General features: G+C 36.3%; 1 protein-coding gene and 2 long non-coding RNA genes across 9 annotated transcripts in view; 2 read left to right on the top strand and 1 right to left on the bottom strand.

The window, feature by feature from the left end:
* gria4a (glutamate receptor, ionotropic, AMPA 4a) overlaps positions 1–25,390 on the top strand; it is a 218,384-nt gene that overhangs the window by 130,297 nt on the left and 62,697 nt on the right. For all 7 annotated transcript variants that reach the window (XR_013647093.1, XR_013647092.1, XM_023961797.2 and 4 more), the window contains 4 exons: positions 2,153–2,311; positions 13,438–13,605; positions 15,640–15,744; positions 18,563–18,673. Coding sequence is in view for 5 of the 7 variants with exons in the window: in XM_023961797.2 (XP_023817565.1) it covers positions 2,153–2,311; positions 13,438–13,605; positions 15,640–15,744; positions 18,563–18,673 (543 nt within the window). In the remaining 2 variants the exon portion in view is untranslated. The remainder of the gene's footprint in view (positions 1–2,152; positions 2,312–13,437; positions 13,606–15,639; positions 15,745–18,562; positions 18,674–25,390) is intronic.
* On the top strand, positions 7,266–8,130 carry LOC144981442 (uncharacterized). Its single transcript, XR_013647094.1, has 3 exons — positions 7,266–7,364; positions 7,795–7,906; positions 7,986–8,130. It is a non-coding gene; the product is annotated as an uncharacterized LOC144981442 (long non-coding RNA).
* LOC144981443 (uncharacterized) lies at positions 8,441–9,578 on the bottom strand. Its single transcript, XR_013647095.1, has 2 exons — positions 9,345–9,578; positions 8,441–8,731 (listed from the first exon to the last, which is right to left on the bottom strand). It is a non-coding gene; the product is annotated as an uncharacterized LOC144981443 (long non-coding RNA).

Below are 25,390 nucleotides of genomic sequence, written 5' to 3' on the forward strand. Positions count from 1 at the left end.
TCATTTTTTTGCCAGGATATTGAGATAAAGAAATCCCTGGGTAAACCTAAACAAAACAATTTAACATCTGATATGAATGCGGGTGGTTTACACAAAATCTCCATCGCCAAGGAAATCCAAAAATGTACTTTTGTTGATTCTTCTAAAAACTGCATAAATCAAAGGGAGTTTATTCAAATATAAACCTTGTGTGTCAGAAGATTCATAAACTCATGTTGTAACAGTAAAATATGTCCAACACAAGATGCCTTGAGTTCTCTTCTGCTTGCTCAGCTGTTGGACAGGACAAGTTAAAAAAATTAAATAAAATATTTTTTAAAAAGAGATTACATAAACCTGCATTTTGCTTTTGTTTGTGTCACACACAATCAACACCTTATGTGTAGCATCCTTAGTCAGTGATGCTGCAAAAAAAGGGAAACTCCATCCACCCACCGTCTTCCTCTCAGAGAATAGGCAGAAGTCGTTTCCTGCTGTCACTGGGAGGAGCGAAGGGCATCCCGAACAAGAACAGATGAGAGTATTCACATGTTATGGAGTTTGTGGGAAAAAATGAAAAAGCCACCTCATGTTGAAAGAAATGTGGTGATAATAAGTGCCTATCAGCCGCAAAGGATTGTACTTGACATTTGAAGACGGATCTGCAGGCAGAGCACAGCTCCATCAGCAGCCGTGAGGCCGCCGCCTCAATGTCAAGCTTTCAACGGGCTCGAAACTACTGCTTCCACTCTGACAGCAATTAATGTACATGCTGCTGGTTGCACAATGGATGAAATGCTACACATATCAAGTGTGGAGCTCCTGCCTGTCCTTCAGAGCAATCTCTACAGCCTAGAGACGCAGGAATTTAGTTTTATGCACCGGAAAAAACCTGCTTCTGTAAATTCAGAAATCCATTCTTGGTCACTTTTTTATTTAATAAGATAATCAGGTACTTTTAAGACTAAAAATACAGTACCGGTAGTTACCTTACATCTATGTAAATATCTGACCCCCAGGATGTATAGCTTCTATTATATTTTCACTGTACGCCTTGTCTCTTTACTTCTAAATGGTGTTCATTTTTTGTTGTTTTTTCTTTCTTTTCCAAGCTCACATGCTGTTTGAAGCTATTAAGAGCTCATATCACAAAATGAAGCATGGTTTCAAATTTAATCCCCAAAATCTCTTTAGCGCTATTCCTCACAGGGACGGCGAGGAATGTTGCCCGTGAGCTCATTGCACGTTAAATAGGTTTTTGGAGCTTTTAGCAATTAGCATCCATCAAGCCCGGATAATGCTCATGCCTTGTTCTTTACCTCTGTCTGTTGCTTTTTTTCCACATTGATTCCTTCTTTGCTATCACCTCACAGGGAAGTGCCATTCAGCTAAATTCACACATGCTTCCTATAATAGGAAAGGAGAACTGTATTTTTTTATTAAACAGATTTGAATTCCTCAGGTTTCAATCAAATCTGTGAAGCTCTTTAGTCAAAATACTTCAGGATTACAAAGTAAATGCATCTTTTTTAAAGACCCATTGATAAAAATCTGTTTTTTGTGTTGTGCATCTGATGATGAAAGACATATATACAAAAAATTAAGCTCAAAATTGCTTTATATTTGTATTCCAATCATTGAAAATACGCGGGGTGGGCCACAAGTTCCCTGCTCCGCTCCATTCACTTGTAGACGACCAGATCCGTGTACATCTTTGTTTTTGTCGTCTGAGCTGGCATCTGGCTCAAACCTGTGCAGCTGGATAGCTCCAATATTGCTCACCATTGTGGTTGCACGGGTAATGTTAATTTGGGGGTGTGAGAGGCTGTTAGCTAGTGGGAGAGCATGTAAACAGAGAGCTCTCAGTTACAGAGGCATGGTTGCTATCAAAGACACACTGGTTTCCTATTTAAATTAGGGCTTGACAATGCAGAGCAGGCAAATATAAATGGACAAAAATTGTTGCAACACAAATTAACATTTGTCTGTTGAATCATTTTTTTTTAACTTCTGAAGCCACCAAAAAAAAGGCTCTTTAAAACAAAACCCAAAGAACTATCTAATACATCTTCTTTGGACCTAAACGAATATATTAAACAAGTAGCTTCGTGTTTTTATTTTTGCTTTTGCTGATGAGCTTCATGTTTTGCCTTCTTGTTTTCACACCTCTCAGGGTTTTAAAGACATTTCTCTGGAAAGGTTCATGCATGGTGGTGCCAATGTGACTGGTTTCCAGCTGGTGGACTTCAGCAAACCAATAGTGATCAAACTAATGCAACGTTGGAACAAACTGGATCAGAGGGAGTACCCTGGATCCGAAAGTCCTCCAAAGGTAAATAATATGTGCATGCATGAAAAACAAAACAAAAAAAAATCTTTGAAATGAGATTTTATACCAAAAAGAAAGAGCTGCACCAATTTGAGAGTCATTGGTGAAAAGTTGCAGCTATATGAGGAGTTTTAATATTAGTGACATGTGTCATATATCATATCATTTCCTCACATCAGCATCAAGGGAAGTTTCCACTTCAGTTTCTATTTTTATTTGTACTTTGAGTTTAATTTATGTGTCATTTTATGTTTTATTATGTTGGGTGCATAGGGTCGGGAGGTTGAGTGTATTCTGTGTGTTTTATAATTTTGTATTGTTTCAAGCATGTAAAGGACATTGTGTTGCCGTTGTATGAAAAGTGCTTTATAAATAAAGTTTCATTTGAAATTATAGGATGTAAACCACGCATAGACTTAAAGAAATGTCACTGAAAATATTCAGAGAATGCTAGATCATAAACTGACTGCAACACAGCTGCATCTTTAAAAATCAAGCAACTCGATAACATGCCTATGTTTGCAGTACACACACTCACACACACATTTGTCCTGGGGAATGTTAAGATTTGTGTGCAAAATGCTCTTTGTACTTGAAATTCAGCAGAGAAACTCACACAGATTTTTAATCAGGTACTGAGTCACAGGGTGATATGCTTTATGTGGGCTATTCACAGTGTGATGTGTTGCATTGGGCACAGCTCCTCGGAGAATCAGAGCATGACCTCAAAATATGGGAGAGGTGAGAGGACTGATATCTACAGTAATTCGTGTCAGGGTTAGCGTGATGCATGCAAATTCCGCAGACTTTTCCATCATCATGTCTGCTCTGCATGGTAAACAAAAGTACCCCTCTCTCCAAATGCCTGCTTCCCTTTTATAGACCACACGAGGCGTACGCCGCAAAATCTCTCTGTGTCATTACATGTTTTATTATTTATCCCTGTTTTCCCTCCCCACTGCTGTCCCTTCTCCTTTCATACGTTATTCTATAAATACAGTCCTCCATTCTCTCTCACTCACTTTTTTAAGCACAGCTAATGACAGGGTAAGTTGAGTGACCTGGAGTCAAATGGAGCCACATATATAAACTGTGAATAAGCCGGCTGAGCTTTTAAAAACATTATACTGCAGTAATTTCTTCACTGCCAAAAATGAATCTTAGGAAAGTGAAAATACCCGTGCTTCAAGAAAAATTGTCTTGCAAAATAAAATAATCTTATCACTAGTCCTCGGCCTCCTTCCTTGCAGCTAGCATAAAGTTCCTTCATGTATGGTGAGACGCTTTCACGTCTTAACCGCTGTGGTCTGTATCTCTTCTTTTGGCCATCTTATTATACCTGCAGAGTATCTGAATAGCGGACGACCAGAGGCCTGGCAGAGCTCAGTTGGTAAAAGTGCAGGACTGTTACGCAGGAAACAAGGGTTTGATTGCCATTAACCCTAGTAACTTGTTAACCCTATAACCTGTCAACCCTTAGCAAGACCCTTAACGCTACTGCTTACCTCATAACCCATGAGAGACAATGAAGCACATGTCCTGCCAGCTCAGTTGTTGACCGGCCAAACAAGATCTGCATCAGGTTCTGGGGAACCAGAGCACCCTAGAGCAGTGTTTTTCAACCAGTGTGCCGCGGCACACTAGTGTGCCGTGGGAGATGGTCAAGTGTGCCGTGAGAAATTGCCCTCATTAACTGATCTAAAAGCAATTACCATCTCCAGGAAATCAGCTCTTTGTTCATCCAAACAGGCCCTGATAAAACACTGAGAAGTTAAGAATATGAAATATCATAAAATTATTTTTTCTTTGTGTTTATATGATTCTAATGAAGACATTTTGATAACAATAACGGGATACCGCGATTTAGCTGCAGCTATAACTATGTAAGGAAAAGTCCCGCCCCTTTAACTGTCTCCACCAATCATTCTTGAAGGCTTAATCACATGTCATCAGTCTGACCAATCAGAAGTGGTTAAAGTATTCACTTCCTTGTTTCGATTTAGCGCAAAAAAGTCTCTCTGTTCTAACAAAAATACCAGCTAAAGCTCGTCTTTAGCGGTGTAGCTTTCCACACAATCTGGTATCAGACTGGAACAAGTGAACAAAACCATGAAGCTCAAAGACGCTGGTCTTTCTGCGGTCGGCGGATTACGGGCACTACATCTCCCATGATGCAGTAAAGTGACTGTCTTAGCGCACAATGAGTCTCTCCTCTTAACGTCTTAAAACAACGAACACACATCAAACAGTTTTTGAATCTTTTAACTTAATTTTTAATACATCTTTTAGAAAAAACAGCTGCAGCTTCCAGCTTTTTCTGCAACATTTATCACAAAAATGCATGTGAGATTGCAGAGCGGCTGGAAATCAATACAGACTGAGCTTTTTCTTTTTTTTTATTTATCTATTTTTTGGATGCTGGTGTGCCGCGGGATTTTTGTCAAGGTTAAAGTGTGCCGTGGCTCAAAAAAGGTTGAAAAACCCTGCCCTAGAGGAAGGTGGGCTACAAGACAGAAAAATATATGTACCATTTTTTCCGGACTATAAGTCGCCATTTTTTTCATAGTTTGGCAAGGGGTGCGACTTATACTCCGCAGCGACTTATATTAGAAATAAATTGAAATAAATACATTGTTAACCCTCCTGTTATGTTCATTTGTGAGGAACAGAGATGATGTTCCTGGCTAAATTTGATGTATAAGGTATGTTAAGTGTTAAGAGTATGTTAAGTGACTCAGAGAATCAGCAAACCTTTTTTTACAGTAAGATCTTGAAGGCTAACAACATAATATTCTATTTTACAATGATTTCATAGATTCAGAAATGCAATAAAAATGACAACTGTTTCTACAAATACAGCATGAAAACAGAGTATTAGTTGGCCAATGATGCTTCATGAAAGGAATAAATAAATAAGTATGAGAAAGAATTACTGTGAAATTATGAGATAAACAGTCTGCTATGATTGTGTCATATGAGGTTGTGAAAGTTATTAGTTCTTAGTCTCAGATTTTGTCAAATAAATTTCCTGTCAAAATGCGACTTATAGTCCAGTGCGACTTATCTGTGTTTTTTTCTACTTTATAATGCATTTTTGGGCTGGTGCGACTTATACTCCGGAGCGACTTATAGTCCGGAAAATATGGCATGTATACATAAACTGTATATACTGTCCATGAACATAGGTATTTGTAAATAAACAATTAAAAATGTATAGCAATATTAGTGGGTAAAAACCTAATGTAAAAAAATAAAAACAATATTAATAATTGATAGTGAATGGATAAAAATACAATGTAAACAAAATGCAGTATAGAGATAGATATCAACTCTGTGGAAATAATTGATTCAAAATTACTTTGACTGTTGAAACAAAATGTCCTTATGCATCTTGAAAGAGACAGCAAAGTATAATTGGTTATAATCTTTATTAATATTATTCACCACAGTTAATAATAATGAGATTCACCTGATGAATCTTTAACAGGAGATACCAGCTGTCCTCCACAATGTTTAGCGTGTTAATTGAGGGAAAGTCCTTGTGAATTATTGTGACTGATAAACACAGAGTTCATTTGACTGAAAGTCAACATAGCTGTTGGTTATCTTCATTTTTAGGGCCGTAAACATCTGCATTCAAACATGTTCTCACCGCTGCAGCCTCAAACATTATTTATACCCCTTTGCAAACATGGAAAGAACATTTGAATGATTTAGCACCATAACAGAACATTAGATAATCTCTAGCGACAACAAATGCCTGCAAATTGCCCCTGGCTAATTTGTGCAATGTAAAAACGGAGCTCAGTTTGCCTGGGGCAGACTGGTAGCCGTAGGCTTAGTAAAAATCTGGTCTCATCATGAGGAGCATTGTCGGGAACAACTGGGACTTATCCCTTCTACACGGGGGAATTCATTTAGAACTTTATCCTTTTTTCTCCCCACAATGAAAACCTCCTAACTATAAGACTTTTCTCAAATTGTCTTTTTACATCTGAAGGGAATTTTGATATAAACCAATATAGTGACCGAGCAGAGATATAAATGAAACCCAAACTAACTTTCATTTCTATGATCAAACCTTGTTTCTGCAAACCCATTTTCTTTATTTCCTCCACCATTCTATTCATTGCATGATCAGAGTTTGAAAAAGCTCAAAGAATTTGAGATAGAATGTTAGAAGCTTAGATTTTTGCAATTTATCATTTGTAGGCGTGTAGAAATTTGGAGGCTACAGTGAAAAACTTGTATTTCTATGTAAAAGTTTTTTTTTATTTTACTTATAGAATGTCAAGGGTACGGTGGCCCTGAAGTGCAAACCATTCAACAAATCACTCGATACAAAAACATTTTTAAGATCACAGCAACAATTTAAAAAGCAGTATTACATTTTAGAAAACAAAACAAAATTTAAGAAACCAAAACATAAAAAAGAAAAAAGAAAAAAAGATTTCAGAAAACAAAATTAATTTCCAGGAAAAAAAAGAAATATTACAAAATGAAAACATTTCAGAAAAAAAATAATTTCCAGAAAACAAAATGAAATACAAAAAAATGAAAACATTTCAGAAAAACAAAATGAAATATTAAAAAATGAAAAACATTTCAGAAAAAATGAAATATTAAAAAATGAAAAACATTTCAGAAAAAAAATGAAATATTAAAAAATGAAAAACATTTCAGAACACAAAATGAATTTCCAGAAAACAAAACGAAATCTTCAAAAATGAAAAACATTTCCAAACCAGAAGAAGCAGGTACTATGGGACAACGCTGATTGGATGATGATGTTTGTCAATCATTTGAACTGAAAAGTATTTTAAATGAAGCGATGCCGGATTTTATCGTCCAAACAACAATGTACCATAATAATCCACGTATTTCCCATTTATATATCAAATAAAAATTGCAGCAAACTGTTAATGAACTTTTAAATTATTTTTTTAACATTTCGCCTGACACACGGTCACCCGGAAGTAGTTTGTGAGCACTTTTACCTTGAAAGCTGTGCGCTAATGTCTACGGCTGCGAGGTTCACGCTGTCAATCATCTTCAGGTAAGAATCAATTCTGTGATCTTTTCTTTTGTCAGTCACATGTCTCTAAGGATGTTAATTTTAGGATGTTAATTAAAGTGCTGCTTTGAAAAGATAATTTCTTTTTATCTTGCGCATGCGCAAAAGGAACCCGATGGAGACGAACCGTCTTCACATGATAGCCGTTCCCGTTTTCGGTGACATCATGAGAGAAAAAGCTCCGAGCCAGCCTGATTCTGTGATTTATACAGTAATTACAGTAATTATATGGCATCAGTGTTGCTAAAAATCGACTTTAAGACTGAAATCAGTAAACAAGTTCTTATGGGAAATAATATTTAAGTGCATTGTATATTTTTGAACCATGCATATACACATATACTGAAACTTAAAAATGAACTTTAAAAGTTTATAAAATACTTAATTGAATTAACATGTGATATTTCTGCAGGTGAAGTTTCTCAAAGCGAAGTTCCAGAAAGGTTTGTGCTGCAGAAGAACAGATGGCAGCTCTACATGGGAATACAAGAAGACTAGTCATTCATATCTTGTGCAGTGTACAGGCAAGTCACCATGATTTATGTGCAATGTAATCAATAAATATTATTTAACCTTAATATCTATTTTTTTTTTTAATTGCAGGTCCTTTAAAAAAACGTCTTTAACCTGCTGCATAAGCCTGATTAGTTGTAAATGATGCAGTGGGGAGTGAAAAACGAAGCACAATTCCTGGCTTTAGCGTCGGGCTGATGATCTGGAAATCACATCTGAGGAATCGCATCAAACACTTGTACAACTCCAAACAACTTAATGTTCCTTTAAGCAAAACTCCAGTTTAAAATGTTCATATTAGGCTTGCTTCATTTAGGAGTTTTTCCATGTTTACCATTTTAGGTTTTAAAGCTTTATTAACAAAGATGATGTTTGATTTTCAAAGCTGTTGTTTAGAAATGTTTTTTTGTCAATGAAAAAACTGAATGCTGACGTGAGGATTGTAATAATGGATATAAAAATAAACAAATTTGTTTCATAGCAATGCAGTATATTTATTGAAAACTTAACATGAAAACGTTACTCAATAACAGAAACAAAGAAACGGTTGTGGATTTTCCTTTAAGGGCTTCTTCATGCAGTCAATCAAATGTTACGTTTACATTCAGCATTTACTCAGCGTACCTGTCAGTCACATTTATTAGAGGAAAAAATGCATCTGGGAAAGTCTGTTGGTGCTTAACAACTATATCAAAAAGAGTCATGTCAGGGAAGTTTTGTCCACATTGCTGCTCAGCATCACATCCAGAGGAAGATGCACAGGTAAGGGGACCCCAGTTCCTGCTCGTACATGCTTGCAGCTTTCTCTGCACTGGACTCCAGCTCCATTGAAATCCCTGACAGAGATAAATTAATAAATTAAAAATCCCTGACAGAAAAACATCAGCTGCCGTTCATCTTTCATTCAGGAAAAAGTTGAGTTCATCAAAATTAGGAGAAAATGGGTTAAACCCGAAATTCATTAGGGAGGGGTCAAAACACCAAACTCAGAATAAAATACATTATTTCAGTCTTATAAAAAATACATTCTAAAACAATTTGGTATTCCTCCTCTGCCTGAAAGACTAAAATGTTTTTTTTTAAAGATTTTTTTTACCATACAGACTTTGCCACCTTTAGTTACACACCTGGACGTGTCTGATGATGTGCACATCCAGTCATTTACTGTCATGTTTCTGTGCACTGACACACTCTAAAGTCACAGATCTTAATAGTGTGAATAAGAAGCATTCATAAATGTTATTCTGAGACACAAACTGCTGCAGTTTACCTGACAGCTTTGCTGGTACACCTGTCTGAGAATCCTGCCCACGTGACCCCCCCTCTCCAGCTGATGAGGTAACCTGTCATTAACGTATGACTGAAGGATCTTGGATCTGTCTGTAAACACCCACCTAGAAATCACGTTTAACGCTACATTTATTAGATCAAACAAATGTGCCTCCATACCTTATCTGTGGATGACGGGACTGCATTCCTGATGTGCGCCGTCTTTAACACCCGTTTCTTCGCAGCTGCTGCTTTAGACAGAATCCTCTCACGACATTTCGAAACATTTGTAAACCTGGTTGGTGTTGATATTTCTGCGTGCGTTCTGTCATCACATCCGCTAAATATTCAAAGATTAACGTTTATGTTAACGTTTTACCGTCCCTTTCTCTGTTTACCTGCAGAACGGACGTCATCCACACAAACTACTTCCGGGTGACCGTTCTGCTTCAGACGAAATATTCAAAAAATAATTTAAACCTTCATTATCTGTTTGCTGCATTTTTGATTTAATATGTAAATGGGAAATACGTGGATTATTATAGCACATTGTTGTTTGGACGATAAAATCCGTCATCGCTTCATTTAAAATACTTTTCAGTTCAAATGATTGACAAACATCATCATCCAATCAGCGTTGTCCCATAGTACCTGCTTCTTCCGGTTTGGAAATGTTTTTCATTTTTGAAGATTTCGTTTTGTTTTCTGGAAATTCATTCTGTGTTCTGAAATGTTTTTCATTTTTTAATATTTCATTTTTTTCTGAAATGTTTTTCATTTTTTAATATTTCATTTTTTCTGAAATGTTTTTCATTTTTTAATATTTCATTTTGTTTTTCTGAAATGTTTTCATTTTTTTGTATTTCATTTTGTTTTCTGGAAATTATTTTTTTTCTGAAATGTTTTCATTTTGTAATATTTCTTTTTTTTTCTGGAAATTAATTTTGTTTTCTGAAATCTTTTTTTCTTTTTTCTTTTTTATGTTTTGGTTTCTGAAATTTTGTTTTGTTTTCTAAAATGTAATACTGCTTTTTAAATTGTTGCTGTGATCTTAAAAATGTTTTTGTATCGAGTGATTTGTTGAATGGTTTGCACTTCAGGGCCACCGTACAAGGGTAAAACCAAAGATACCACAATTCCTGTGGCATATACATCATGCCATTGAACTGAATTGCTGGGAAAGTGAACTGTTGCCTCCTATACATTTTCAGATGTTTACATTGAAAATGTCAAACACGTGTCAAAGTCAGTATGTTTTTATTCAAAAACCTTTTTTCTTCGTTTTTTGCTTGTTAATTAGCAAATTGCTATAAGGCTTTATCTGAGGTTTTGGGGTTTTTGTTGTTTTGTGACACACAAATCATGTATCAAACTGAAACAAAATTGTGACCCAAAAATCACAGTTTGAACCGAAACCTGAGGAAAGTGAATCGTTGCATCTTTTGTTTACCCCTGTTCCTGTTTGCTCAATTGCTTTACTTTTTCCTTCATAAATTAATGTTTTTTAAAGACTAAAGCACTCTTAATTTTAGTCACGTTTTTTATTGTCCATTGCTTTTATATCAACTAAAAAACAAATTAAATTAGTGTCACAATTCTGATCATCTTTTGATCAATTTTCTCTATGTTCACAGTGATTTTCTATTTATAATTGTAATGTTTTTAGCCAAAATCCCCCAAAAATCTGCATCATTCTTTAGGACAATAGCAGCAGTTCATTCAAAATTCTTCTCTGACTTGTGGACAGAACTGTTGGCGCAGAGCAACCCCACTCCCCCTTGTCTTCCCTGTTGCTGACAGCTCTGTTTTCATAAGCTCCCCCACTAACTTTTACCCCCCTAACCTAAAATTACCTGTACAAGAAAAATGTAGAGCTATCTGCTGTCTTGGAGCTATCAAGCTGTACAGTTTTGAGCCAGATACCAGCTCAGACGACGAAAACAAAGACACATATGGATCTATTTGTCTGCAAGTGAATGTGCCAGGATGGAATGGATCATGGAGTATAATTACTATGTCACAAGTGTGAACTTTTTCAAATGGCTCCTGAATCACCATAATTTAATTAAAGAATTACTCAAAACTGCTACATTTGGTTTAATTTTCTTAATTTTTGTCCTCTGTCATCAGAAAAGTGTCACAAGAACCTGCTAAAAACACCAAATACATAATTTTCATCTGAGTGGGTCTTTAAGATTCCCCCTTCAGTCAGATGTTGTTTGTGCAAGACCCACCATTGGGTCATAAACAAACACTGCCTTATTGTTAAGGTTTAAAGCAATGAATTGGTATTTTCATTTTCTGACCCGCTGCATAATGTAAATCTCTATTTGAACAATAATGTTAATTGGTTAATGTTTATTATTCACATCTGTAAACGTCCTTGTGGCCTTTTACATGGCTAAAATTCAGACAGATAAATAATTTTTCCAAATGCCTGCATGACCACATGGTTAGGAATTAATCATTGCTTTTGCAAAATGTTGTTCTGAGACTTTAAAGCAATACAGGGCCATCAGCATCTCCACACCTTTCAACACTGCTGCAGGGACTGGCATGGATTTCCAAAAATGCCTGTTTTTCAGTCTGCTCTTATTTCCATTTAAATTCAATTGAACCCCCCCCCCCCCCCCCCCCCCCCCCAAAGGTGAACGCATCTTAAGGCTGAAGGCTGTCCTACAGTGTGCATCCCCCCCCCCCCCCCCCCCCCAGGTCATTTCGTGTACAGAAGAACTTGAATGCAGAAGCAGGAAAATATGAGTCTGACCTGCCAGTGAACTTTTTCCTCCTGTCACTTTTAAATGGGTGTGAAATGTAGTTCATTTACTAAGTTATTTATAATGTTGGGATTTGGCGTAATACGACAGAGTAAACCTAGTATTTTAAAAGAAAACCATGTTTTCTAGGAAGGTATCATCTCACTTCCATTACAGTCTTTTAGTGTATTTTAATTTGCTGTAGGCTTAGTTTGGAGGTTGGAACCAAGGCAGTTTAGTAAGTGACAAACTACCTGCAGAGATGTAGAAAGCATCCCAGCCAGCTCCCCTCTTTTCCCCCATTTTCATCCTTCTTCCAGTTCCTTCTGTGATGTGAGGACAGCCTGCTGCGTGTTTGACTGCTTCTGTCTGTGTGCTGCTGTGTGCGTTTTCCGGCTGCGTAGGGCTGTTGTGTTTTGTTATTCCCTGCAGCTTCCTGCAGCTCCATGTACGATATGATGAATTTGTTCATATCTGACAGCATCTGAATGTGTTTGAGGTTCTTCATAAAGTCTCAACCATTTTTTTTATTTGCAGCCTTTGTCACTGGTCCAAGATTTTATTTGCAGTGCACTCATTTAAATAAATATATTATTTTCCGAAAGCTATACTATACAAGCTAAGTATGAAGCACAAATGAAGAAAAAAAATTAAATGTCAATTTTATAGAAAAATAAATCTTCCAAATAAAGTAGATTTTATAAATGAAGTTATGCAATTACACTATTTAAATACCATACAGCTGCAGTCTTTGTGTCTGAGGGACGTTTTTATCAACAATGATTGCATTAAATGCCGGAAGGTTTTATTCAAGTTATTGATGTTAACTGGTGTGAACAACTGATGTCAAATAAATGATGGCGAGCATGTTTGCACACTGTTCAAGCTGGTTTATATCGACTTTAAAGTCCAGAATTCTCACGCACCAGCGCTAACTTTTCAATATTTGACTTTATTTAAAAAAACAAGCTCAGAAAATGACAGCTTTTATTTCATTACATTTTTATAACATATTATTATTATTAATTTTTTTGGTCTGAGGCTATTCTGATGATCAGTGCTGTTCAAAAAACTCTGTGCAGCTGGCTCTTTTTAAATAAAGCTGCTGGTTTATTAATATTTTAGTTGGATTTGTGGGATCACAGAAGAAAATGTTTGATTTTGTCCATGTTTAATCTGCTTTTACTTTGAAAACTTACTCAGGAGATATTAATTGTTCAACTTCAGCAACAAGCAAAATTTCTGTTTCTACTCCGATTGATATGTTTGCCTTATAATATGGGGTTAGAGGGCATTCTGATTGTTTAAATATATTTTTTGTAATCATTTTTTTTAGCTTTAATGTTTATTTTCATTCTGTAAAAATGCTTTATAAATAAAGTATCAACAAGTGCCTGATTTGATTATCAACAAGCACTTGAGTGGTTGGTAACGCAGAATTCATCAAACTTTTTTTTATTAGTTTTCTCAATAAATTTTGGCTAATTTTGTGTCCTTTTTTCTTCTTACATCAACAGTATACTTCATCTCTAACTTATGATGGAGTTTTGGTGATGGCTGAAGCATTTCGCTCCCTTCGCCGTCAGAAAATAGACATCAGTCGTCGTGGCAACGCAGGTGACTGCCTAGCCAATCCTGCTGCTCCCTGGAACCAAGGAATTGACATGGAGCGTGCACTCAAGCAGGTTTGTTCCAGCTTAATGTTGTGTTAAGTTCTGGAAATGAAAAAACCTCCCACGGCTTCTCCATCTTGGTCTTGCCTTCTTGTTAACTCCTTTTTCCTGCTCTCACACACTTGATTTAAATGCAGAGCTAATGGCTTGACTGCAGACGCCTGATAGGGAGCCACAGTCATTCGGCTAAAAAATCTGTATTACATGCAGGGGTACATTGCGGTACTAATATATATATATATATATATATATATATATATATATATATATATAAACAACATTACATTTTAGAAATGAAAACAAAATTCCAGAAAATAACATTATAATAATAATAAAACAATGTAAAAAAAATTGAAAAACAAAAAAAGAAACTGGAAAAGTTAGGCATTATGGGACATCACTGATGAAATTATGAGTTCTGAAGAAGAGGGAAAGCTGAAGTATGTTTCGCCTGAACTGCGGTAGGTTTGGAGTAGATTGATCCATCACTGAGCTTAGCTGTGGCCAGAAGAATAAAGAAAAATCTTCTGTTGGAAGATATCGCCACACCAAATAACTTCCTGTTGAAAAAATGAACAAACGTCATAATCCAATCAGCAATGTCCAATAATTCAAAGCTAAAATACCTTTCCTTTTTTTTATATTATTTTTTTTTAGAAAAAATTTTGTAGTTTTTTTTTTTTTTTTTTCTGGTATTGTGTTTTTTTTAACATTCTGGCTTCTGAAATTTCATTTTGTTTCTAAAATGTAAAGTTGTTTTTTCTTTTTTCGCTTTTTTAATAGTTGTGATCTTTAATATGTTTTTGTACTGATGTGATTTGGTTTCATCATACAGAAAACCTTGAGGGTCAGAACTGAGATTGACACAAACAGAGTCTAAAAACAATTAGAGATCATGCATTTTTCTATATGTATTTTAAATATTAGTGAGATAATAACTGCACTTTTTAATAATCCATTGTCATCTAAATACTATAATCTGGAAAAGACACTTGTTACTAATGAATAATTTTCTTTAATCTTGAAACCTCTTCTTGGATCATTTAAGTTAACAACCAACACATAAGAAGTCCCTTTCATTTAATTAATCCTCCGTCTTCTCTTCTGTGTCTTCCAAAACAAAACACCTCGTGTGTTTGTTCAGCCCAAATAAAGCACTCTGTAAATGCAGGAGCTTTCCATGCAGGCAGGGACAGCAGACAATGATAGGACAGTTTATGTCGTTTCTTAAATGCTAATTTCCCCTTTAGAAGTAGGATCTTTAGTGTTTTTCAGGTACTGGATGTGAGTCTGTTTCAGCTTCACCTCTTTTGTGCGTCTGAGGAATCAGCGTTTTTTTTTCTGCTGCTTTAGTTCACTCTTTGCTACTGTGCAGATATCCAGCTGTTGCTGTCAAAAACCAAATGTTTTTTTGGTCAAAAACAACCACATGGATTTGGGGTTAGAGTAAATTTGACTCTTGAAGATGTTAAAGACCTATACAGACTTATTTACCACTGGTTCATGGGCTTTAAAACATGCAAACTTGTCAAGGTTCTCAAAAAACAAGTTTTGTGTCACATGCTAACCAATTGCTCAGGCTTATCCAGTAAAAAAAGACGCACAATCCTAGGTTTCTGTTAATGGATACTCATTATGGCCGTTTCTCTGAGTAGATGCAACGTTGAGCTGATGATGTAATATATCAAACATGGAACAGAATTTCTGGTGCTATTTTGCACCAATTTTTTAAATGTCTGAAAGGAAGCTGGAAAAACTTTACACACAAAAATCTGCAGCCTTTTGATCAACAAACTGCCTTTTGCTGCAGCCAAACATTACTGTTACCATTTCCATTCATACTTGAGTCGCTTTTTTCTGTACGTGTGACTTTTGGAGCTCCATCCAGTCGTTTGAAAGTGTCCTTTACTGTACTTCAACTTTTGTATTATTTCATGGCTGAAATAAATGTTTTTCTGCTTCATTTGAAAAATATTTTTTAATTTAAAAATATACGAGTAGTTTTAATGATTTAGGTTCTTACTGTGATCTTTACCTTAAATACAGGTACGGATTCAGGGCCTGACAGGAAATATTCAGTTTGACCACTATGGAAGAAGAGTGAATTACACCATGGACGTGTTTGAACTGAGAAGCAATGGGCCACGAAAGGTATGTTCCTTTTATGGCTTCAAAACAAGATCATTTATCATGTCAAACATACCCGTTTCTGTAAAAAATCAGAAACAACATGAAAGACAGAGTTTTTGTTTACCTTTTTTTCGTCATTTATTTAAGAATTGTGTCTGGATGTACATATTAAAAGAATGCCAACATGCAGCTCTTATAATGAAAAACAATGCAACGTTGCAACATTTTTAGTGTTCCTTTGGCAGTAATGTGGATGCACTAAAGATTCTTTGCATGCATTTTTTTATTTATTTTATTGTTCCAAAGGGAAATTAGCTGCAGTGATCTCATTCTGTTTTGTCTATTTCTATTGTCCTTTGTCCCTTGTCTCATGTTTCCTTTGATCTTCATGTACATCTTCTATTCTTAAAAGGCAATTTTAAAATTATTTACAGGCAATTGATTTTTAAAAGCAACTTAAACAATGAAGTATAGTCACTCAATCAAACATTTAATATTAAAGTTCTACTGAGAGAGTTTACCTGGGAGATCTGCTGATGCAGGAAGTAGAATCAGTCAGGACTTTCACATTAATGGCCATGAATAAGCATGTTATGTTGGAGCACACATATTAACTTCAATTACAACTATATTAAATTGCCAATGTGTCAAAGGCTGCAACCTGAGTATTTCATCAAGAGATGCTCCTGAACTGATGTGATTTATTTGGATTTCTGTAAATCTGCATTGTGAGAATAACGGTTCCATGATGAAACAAATGTTGTTGTTTTTTGCATCAGGTTTTACCAGGAACTAAACTCTGTTAAGTCCAGCAAGGGACATTGTGGGAAACCACTGTCCTTTTCTTACAGCTATTTAATTAAAACAATAAAACGTTGTGTCAAACTGTGACACTTAGCAGCTTCCTACAGCTTTTAAGGTGGATTGTTTTCCCACATATGGCACAATTGTATGAGTTGACCTTAAATAATGTATAGATTCAGGGTACTGGAGCCACAAAGACTCATGGGAAACAGTTTTATTTTATTTTTATATTTTAGATTGATGTTGGCACAATGAGTGTGGCTGATAACGCAGGCTGGGACGCCCCATGATATGAGCGTGCCAAGCTGTAAATATTTAAAGATATTGCTCTTCACAGAGAGCGCTAAAGTGTACTTTAGTTCTCTGAATGTGAAGGCACTTCTTTACTGTCAACCAATGGAAATAGATTTGCCGTGCCTTTGTGCGAAAAGTGGAGTCGCTATAGTGGTTACACAAAGCTAACAGTGAGGACGGTGATCACGCTTCCATGGGGAAAAATGTTGATTGGCGTTCTTTTGTGTTCAGGCAGCACAGTGGCTGCGGCTCTAAATAGATGACGCTAAACATAAACCATGTTTGTGAATTATTAAATCACTCAAGTGACATCTGAGACAAAGCACGAGTCCACTTCTGGGCTTTTTGAAGAGCCTTCAGCACCTTTCAGGAAAAGAAAGGGTGAAGGGTGTAAGCTGCATTGTCTGGGTGTCAAGCAGAGTTTCAGGCTTGGAAAACAATTCACTGAATTACTTTGAATACAGCTCCTTTGATAATAAAAATTACCTGGAAATGCATATAAAGTGTTGCTCATAAGTCAATTAAATAACTCCATTAAGTATCACCGGTTATAGAAGTATTGAAAAGTATTTCAAAATGTTACTGGGGATACTCAGAAAAGGCAAAGTTAGGAACTTCTTTGTGGTTTTTCTGCAGAATCGACCAAAACTAAAGTCTTAGTCTTAACCGCCCTTACGGGTGGATATGGGCTGTCTGCGGGCTAACCTGTACGGGGCACACAGGTGACCCGCAAAAAACATCAAAGTTGTGGACCGCTAGGTGAGCCTGTAAGGCGAAAATGTTCAAGCACATTTTTTTATATGAACATGCAGCGGGCTATAGGTCGTAGTGAGCTCTTATGCAACTCGTAACAGTAAGTAGGGATGAAGTAATTGAGATGCAGGCGTGTTGTACAGACTTTTTATTTGTTCAACAGGTAGCCCGTCAGTACTGCTCCAGCATCTATCATGCGTGTGTCCGGTTTGACTGTTAAAAAATGAGGAAATTAGACAGAGTGCAGTTTGTGTGGGCATCTTACAGGAGCCCTACAGGCACTTACGTATCACGTGCACACCCCGTTCGTCCAACATTTGCACACGGTCAGTGAGGAGTCAGAATTCGCACCTTACTAACAACTAGAGTTTGGCGTAAGGGCAACGTACGACTGCATCACCCGTCCTTATCCTTACGACTACTTCATGATAAACTTACCACATGCACGACAATGGTACGTTCCATTTTCATGACGTCCCTTAAGGTGGCTGTATGAACCTCAAGGGAACTGCAAGACGCACCTGCGCTCCCCCTTAAGATGCGACCTCCTCTCTGCGACCCTCCACGGGTCCTAACACGCCAAAAAACTGCAGCACCCCCAGTATGGGTGCAGGTGACTAAGGCTTTAGGTGCAAACTTCCTTTATGTGGTTATATTAAGAGGAACTTTGTAATTGTTGTCAGACCCACAATACTTTATTATTTTCAAAAAGATCAGTCAAAACTGGCAGGAACATTTTTGTGTCTTAAGATGGCTTATTCTCGAATGTGATTTAGTATTTTTTGGATTATACATATGTGGTGAAGTATTTACAGATCAAGTGTTAAGTATCAGAGATTTACTCAGTATTTAGACATATTTATGTTTACCTATAGTCTTTATCATTCTGTGTTGCTCTTAATTTCATTTTCCATTTACTTGAATTTTCTGAATTACATTTTCTTCTCATCGACTTGTTCTTTTTCTCCTCTCATTCTGAACATTCTAGATTGGCTACTGGAACGACATTGACAAACTTGTGTTGGTCCAGAACGAGAATTCTCTCTTAAATGACAGCTCAGCTATGGAAAACCGGACTGTTGTTGTGACAACAATCATGGTAATGTACACTGTGATTTCTTCATTTTCTTCAATGTTTTTGTAAATATGGCAAAAGCTGTGCCTTCAGATCAGACAAGCAACTGTTCTCACCTGTTTACAGAATTTATGTACATTTTTATTTATGTAAATATAAATCTAAATTGAGCTAAATGCAAAAAATGTGAATAACTAATAATAATAATAATAATAATGATAGATTTTACTTATAAGGCGCCCTTCTGGACACTCAAGGTCACCTCACAGTACAAAGATAAGTAAAAGCATAAAAACACAACAACAATAACATCCCTCTGAGAAAGTTTGGGAGATAACATACAGAAAAAAAATTGATCATTATCGACATATGGAAATAATATTTAAGACATTTTTGTGATACAAAACTTTCTTTTGGAGATAAATGTAGTCCATATAGCAGGTTAAACATTTTTTAGAATTTTAAAACATAACCAAAAATCAATTTACTAAGAAGAAAGCAGATGTTTTTGATTTTAAGATTTAACCCAGCAGGAGATAGCTTCATGTTTTGAAATGTTTTGAAATGTTCCCTTGGAGGAAGAAGGTAACATGGCATTCAGCAGTATGGTATTCTGCAGAGCTGCAGATACAGACTGGAACAAATTAAGTAGAGACTTTCAATTGATTTTGTAGAAGCACCTTAGGCAGCAAGTAACTTGAAATAATCATTTCTTTATTATGTTATCACTCTATCCAGGAGACATGGACACATTTAAACTCAGTCCTCTTTAAAATGATGTTTTAGCCTTTGTAGACAAAGACTTTTCACATTTCGGTGCAGTTCCCAATGATCTAAATTGACTCAAAATTTTTTCTGAAACATTCGCACAAAATCCGAGCACTGTGTGTGAAAAATCGTATTGTTGCTGAGATTCTTGACTTGATTTTTTTTAAACATTTTTTTGTGGTGAAATACCATACTTAAGCTGTAAATAGGCATGTCTTCACTGTAAATAGATCATGCCAATTCTATTTTAGTTTATTTATCACTTTTCTCAGAATTTTTCTCAAGAATTTTCTCACTTTTCTCATCTATCTAAGGAAACCTTATGTTCATGGAGAATATCAAATGTTACAAGTCTTCAAAAGACTTATTTTTGATTGGAGCTGTTCAATAATATTTGTTCTTTTCAATTCAGTTTATTTCTAAAGTAGCGTGTCTCGAGGCCCTGAGATGAGTTTTCTGCTCCTTTGCTGCAGCAGGGCTTGTATTTGATGAATCTCCTGCACCACCTGGACTCATTCTGCAGTAATGCTGCCATACTGAAGCTGGTTGAGACCAAATTATCTTTGATAAGTAGTTTTATGAGCAGCTTAGTAAGCTGTAGAAATGTTCTGATGACAAAGTTTGAAAGTCTTTGGGGATGTACGATTGTTTTAATCAGGAAACACATTTTTCACTTTGACATTTTCCAATTCCTATTCGTTCAGCTTTCACTCAAGCTTTGCTCCCGTAGTTTAGAAGAGTGTGCTTAGATTTAAATTTCCTTCAGCTCAAAACGGCATTTTCCTTCATCTGACTCATTGCTGCTTTTATAAATGCCTTCCTTCCTACTTCAGCAGCACAAGCCTCTCAGAGGTTCAAACCAGTGAGATGACATGACAGAGGTGTCCCAGCGCCTTTGATAAAAACTTGTTTGAGGTGGTTTCTTACTGGGCCGTGACTGCTTGCAAATGGAATTTCCAAGGAAGTTTTCCAAATTTCTCACAACAGTTGCAGGAATTCCCACATAAACTGATGCAACTTCCCTCTATTTTTTTTGTTTTTTCCAAACATTTTGTGACACAGTTTCCTTTCAAAACAGTTTCTGTAAATTTTTCTAACTGTGACCCACAGTTTTAATTCAGTTTCTGTTAGAAAACTGTCAGAGCTTGGTCTTCGATGACACCAGCTTGATGACAAAAAGGAAATTCTCACATTACTGTAACAGGAGCGTTGTGCCATTAAGTGTTATTCTGAGAAAAATGTGTCACTAATTTACATAATTTCTTTTTAATATGTGTCCAGCTGCTAGCTTTCATAGCCCAGGGAGAAACAAGCTTCAGTTCACAGCTTTTGTTTCACAAGATAACTGACTTAGGATTCAAAAGACTGATTTTCACTTTTTGAGATTTCTTTTCCTGGATTATCTGTATAAAATCTTGGGAAAAATATGGTGCTTTTTTAAGAAATTGAAGCAATCTATTGATATACATTCATAATAGGTTAATTATTAGAAGACAAATGAAGGTTGTTGTCTCCAAATATAAATTATTGGAATCAACATAGAAGTGCACACTGTTACAAGTTAAATGAAGCTTTATGTAGACATGGAATATGCTCAACACTTAGGGTAACAAACCAGAATAATGATCAGCATTCAATTACAGATGTTATCTTCTAAATTGTTTTGTGTGAATATTTGCTGCATATATCTGTTTCTTTGACTCCACCAGACAATCTGGCATTATTTAGCTAGTGATGTTTTCATTTCATTAGCTTGGCACTTAGAACTCATTGGTATGTTTTCAGTTCATAACATTTGATGTGTACAATGGATAATAACAGGATATGCTACAATAACTGTGTCAAATGAAACAGACTGGTAAGAATTGCAGTTTATCTGTTTTCCTTTTGAAGACTCACTCCATCTTTTGATTTATTTTTAGAAGTGTTCCCAGTGTTCTTTTAATTATGATTATGTCATTTTTAGTCAAAAGAATTGCTGAGCCCTTCATCCCCCAATGTAACATTACCGATGTAACAAAAATGGTGAGGAAGATTGGAGCTATCCATCCGTACAGTTTTGATCCAGATGCCAGCTCAGAAAAGGAAAACAAAGTGGTACATGGATCTATTGGTCTGCAAATGGACACATGAAGCAGAGCAGGAAACTTGTGGCCCTCCCACAAATAGCCCTTTTTTTAAATGGCATTTTTTTCATCTGCTCCTGATTCACAACTACTTGAATAAACAAATACACAGAAATGCAATTTTAAGTTTGGTTTTCTTTATATATGTATTCCATCATCAGAAAAATGCCACAAAAACCTGTTAAAAACACCAAAAACACAATTTTCATTGGAGTGGATATTTAAGATGATCAAAGGGGAGAAGGGTTTTAAATTGGTACAGAAAGAAACAAAAAGGGAAAGTCAGTTAAAACAGACACAAAAGCACACTCACAGACAGAAGCTAGATAAATAACATGTAAACTCCACTTTTCACAGTTGATTGTTTAAAATGCAACAACTGATTAACCTTTAGGTTAAGCTATAGGCTGCTTCTATTTATGCTGCTTTCAGATTTAAATAGACAGAGGAAGAAGTGCATTAAGGAGTCTCACTGCATAGTCTTATTAGCACACAAGACAAAATCAGACTGGCAATGATGAGCTGTACGAGTTGACGAGAGCTCTCCTGGCACAGCCATGAGGGGGGTGGCACTTGTCCAGCTGGATGATTAAACTAATGTCTCATTAGCAGGCAAATCTAACGCTGACCTCAAATCAACATTTGGAAGTGACCTCAGTCCAGTTTTTCCTAATAGCTTCCCTGAAAACATGGCTCTGCAGTCCAGTTTAATTATTCCTATTTTTTCCATAAACTTTGGACAAATGAAAAGGCAAATCAGGAGATCTGTACCCACCCGCTACCTACATTTAATTTTACTTCACCCATCTGCAACCTTTTATGGTGACCATCCTTTTTCTGTAAATGTAATCAGTCTAACCAAATTAGGCCTGTTAAAGGATGCAAATAAAAGCAATTCAGGGAGCTAATTTTAGCCTGGAGATAAAACAAGCCAAGGATCGTTGACTTGTCCGGCAAACTAGAAAATGTGACCAAAAACAAAGAAATCCATAGCTTATATTTATGTAATTGGACCAACTTCTGCTAACACTTGCAAATGTACAAATGTTTAAAAGTTAAATAAATATTGTCATTAGAAAATAGAGTGTGTCTGCCTTTGAAAAAACTGTTTACAGTCTGTTGTTAAAATCTGATAAAAAGGCAGATAGCAGGGCTGGATTGGTTGATATTTCAGACAAAGTGTGCACCAAATTTGCCAAAAAAATGCATCTCAGGATCACCTCTTTAAGAAAAGCACATTTATTTCTAGACAAATCTAACATGACAGCTATTGTTACAGACCCACTCAGATGGAAATAGTGTTTTTTTAACATGTTCTTGTAGCATTTTTCTGATGGTGGAAGACATACCGTATGTAGAGAAAATTGAGCTCAAAATCTGAGTATTTCTTTATTCGGAATGTTGTGAATCAGGGGCAGACAAAAATGCAATTGGAAAAAGCTTCTAGGTTTGTTGTACAAGTTACCACGGCAAGCCACAAGCTCCCTGCTATACTTCATTCTGATGCATCCACTTGAAGACGACCAGATCTACGTACGACTTTGTTTTCATCGTTTGAACTGGCATCTGGCTTAAAACTGTACGGTTGGATGGCTCCAATGTTGCTCGCCATTTTTGTTGCACCGCTAATGTTAGGTTGGGGGTGTGAGAGGTTGTAAGCTGGGGGGACAGCATGTAAACGACTGGAAGCAGGCGGGTTTATTCTGTGCCAATGGTCTTGCCAACAACTCAGAGGGGAATTTGTAATAAACTACTGCCCTTCTGCAGAAACTATGTCCCAGAAAACTACACAGATTTTTTGATTTTGGCATAATAATAATTAAAAGATCAGTGGGAGCACTTTGAAAATAAATGAAAAGATGTTCAGAGTGGGTCTATAAAGATGGCAGCCAAACACTCAATTTTCACACAAAAAAAGATTTGTTTTTCTTTGTCTCAACAATAACAGCTGATTAATGCACAAACTGGAGCCTCTTAACTTATGGGATACCTCCAGAATATAATTATAAATATGTTATATATATATTAAAGTCTGGGATTTTTTATGATTTATTATGCTTGTCTGAAAGAGGGGACTCTAAGGTAGATCAATGTTAATTTTCTCTCTTGTTTAAAAAAGTCAAGTATTATAGCATGAAATCAAAGATCTGATTGTGATTGAAGATTTATGAAGATTTGGCAAAATTAATGCATACAGAAGATATGGGTTGGAGGAGCTTGATTGACAAAGATTTACAATCAGGACGCAGAACACAATGTGCATCAAGGAATAAAAGTTGCATACAAAATCACTCTAAAAATCCACGAAACTGCAAAACCATGAAAGATGAACCGCAAAATAGTGAGGGACCACCTTACCTGTTCTTGTACTGTTGCAATGACAGTAAAAGACTCTTCTGATCTATTCTATTGTATTCTGGAAGCACAGAAATGTTTGTCTCTTAGATGCATGACATTAGTTGAAGCGATCTTTCTTTCCTCTGTTCTGTTGACCTCTGACTGTCTGTCTTGTGGCTTTTCCAAACTCACGTTCATCTCCGTTTCTTCTCACTTGTTTCTCTTCCACTGACCTCTTGTATCTGTTTTTCATCCCTTCACTCCTGCGCTCATCACATATTTCTCTGTGGATGGTGACCTCGGCAGGCTTTGACTAACATTAGCTCAGTCACCTCCTCCTCTTTGCAGCCTCTGATGGCGAGGAAGCCTCTGCTGTGACACTGATCCCGGGTCTGCTGAGAGACACAGGCTCACCTGAATTGGAAAAGACAGAGCAGCCAGACAGACAATGACTCTGTTCCAGGATTGTTTGTGTTTCTCTGTTTTTGTCTTTTTTATTGTTTTAAATGAGATTTTTTATTTTTGATATAATTGGTTGCTTTTAAGGTGGTTGAACTGCAGTGACATTGCTGTAGGGAAAGAATTAAAGGGAGATATTTTGAGCCTGGGCTTCCTCTGACTGACTCCGCTGACTCCATCCCTCTGTGTCTCCCATGAGAAAATCCACAGCTGGACGATATACCCTCCAAGAGAATCTTTGGCCTGTGTGGAGATTTGCCATTTGGCCACACAAAATCAACAGACTGTGGAGCAGCGGTGGCAAACACAATTCTTTTTTGGCTTTTGAGGAAATCCCAGACATTACCTATCTTCCTTTAGACTTCCAGAAGAAGCAATCATGTCAACTACATTTATGAAAATTCCATCCTCCTGGTTTTCTGTTGCACCACAAGTCAGTCTTTTCTATTGCTGCCCTCACCTTTTGATGCCCCCTCCTCGTTTTTATGCACTGTCATTCTGTAAATCTACTCAGTCATGCCTGCTCAGTCAACTTTCCTTTGCTATTCCTGTCCGTCTCAGAGGGTTTTAGAGAAAGAAGAGCTCAGTAGAGAAGCGTTTTCATCGTGTTGGGAATTCTTGACTGAAGCTGGAAACAAAACAAAACAGAAGAAGTCATCCTAAATCACATTTTACTTAATATCGAGAGGCCATTCTGAGTTTTATGGCTGTTCTTAATACCATCAAAAATATTTTACCCCTTCAAAATCAAATGTCGCAAAACTTACCATTTAAACCAGGTCTCAAGATTTTTTTGATTTTTTTATTTGTAAATATATTCAGGCAACAAGGGGGTTTAGAAATTTGTTTGAACAAAATATTCCCTTATTGTGTTAACAGACAGTCAATTATTCATTCTCGGGTCAGACCGTGCAGTTCTCGTTTGGAAAACAAAACAAAAACTTTATGAACACTTCATCTGAAAAAATTAGAAAAGCACTAAACAGTATACCATATTTAGAAACATTTGTATGACTAGTTTCTCCACAACCAAAGTGGAAATGTTTGAGTA

The sequence above is a fragment of the Oryzias latipes genome, chromosome 13 (assembly GCF_053564925.1).
Source record: "Oryzias latipes strain Hd-rR chromosome 13, Olatipes_Hd-rR_3.1".
NCBI classification, from domain to species: Eukaryota; Metazoa; Chordata; class Actinopteri; order Beloniformes; family Adrianichthyidae; genus Oryzias; species Oryzias latipes.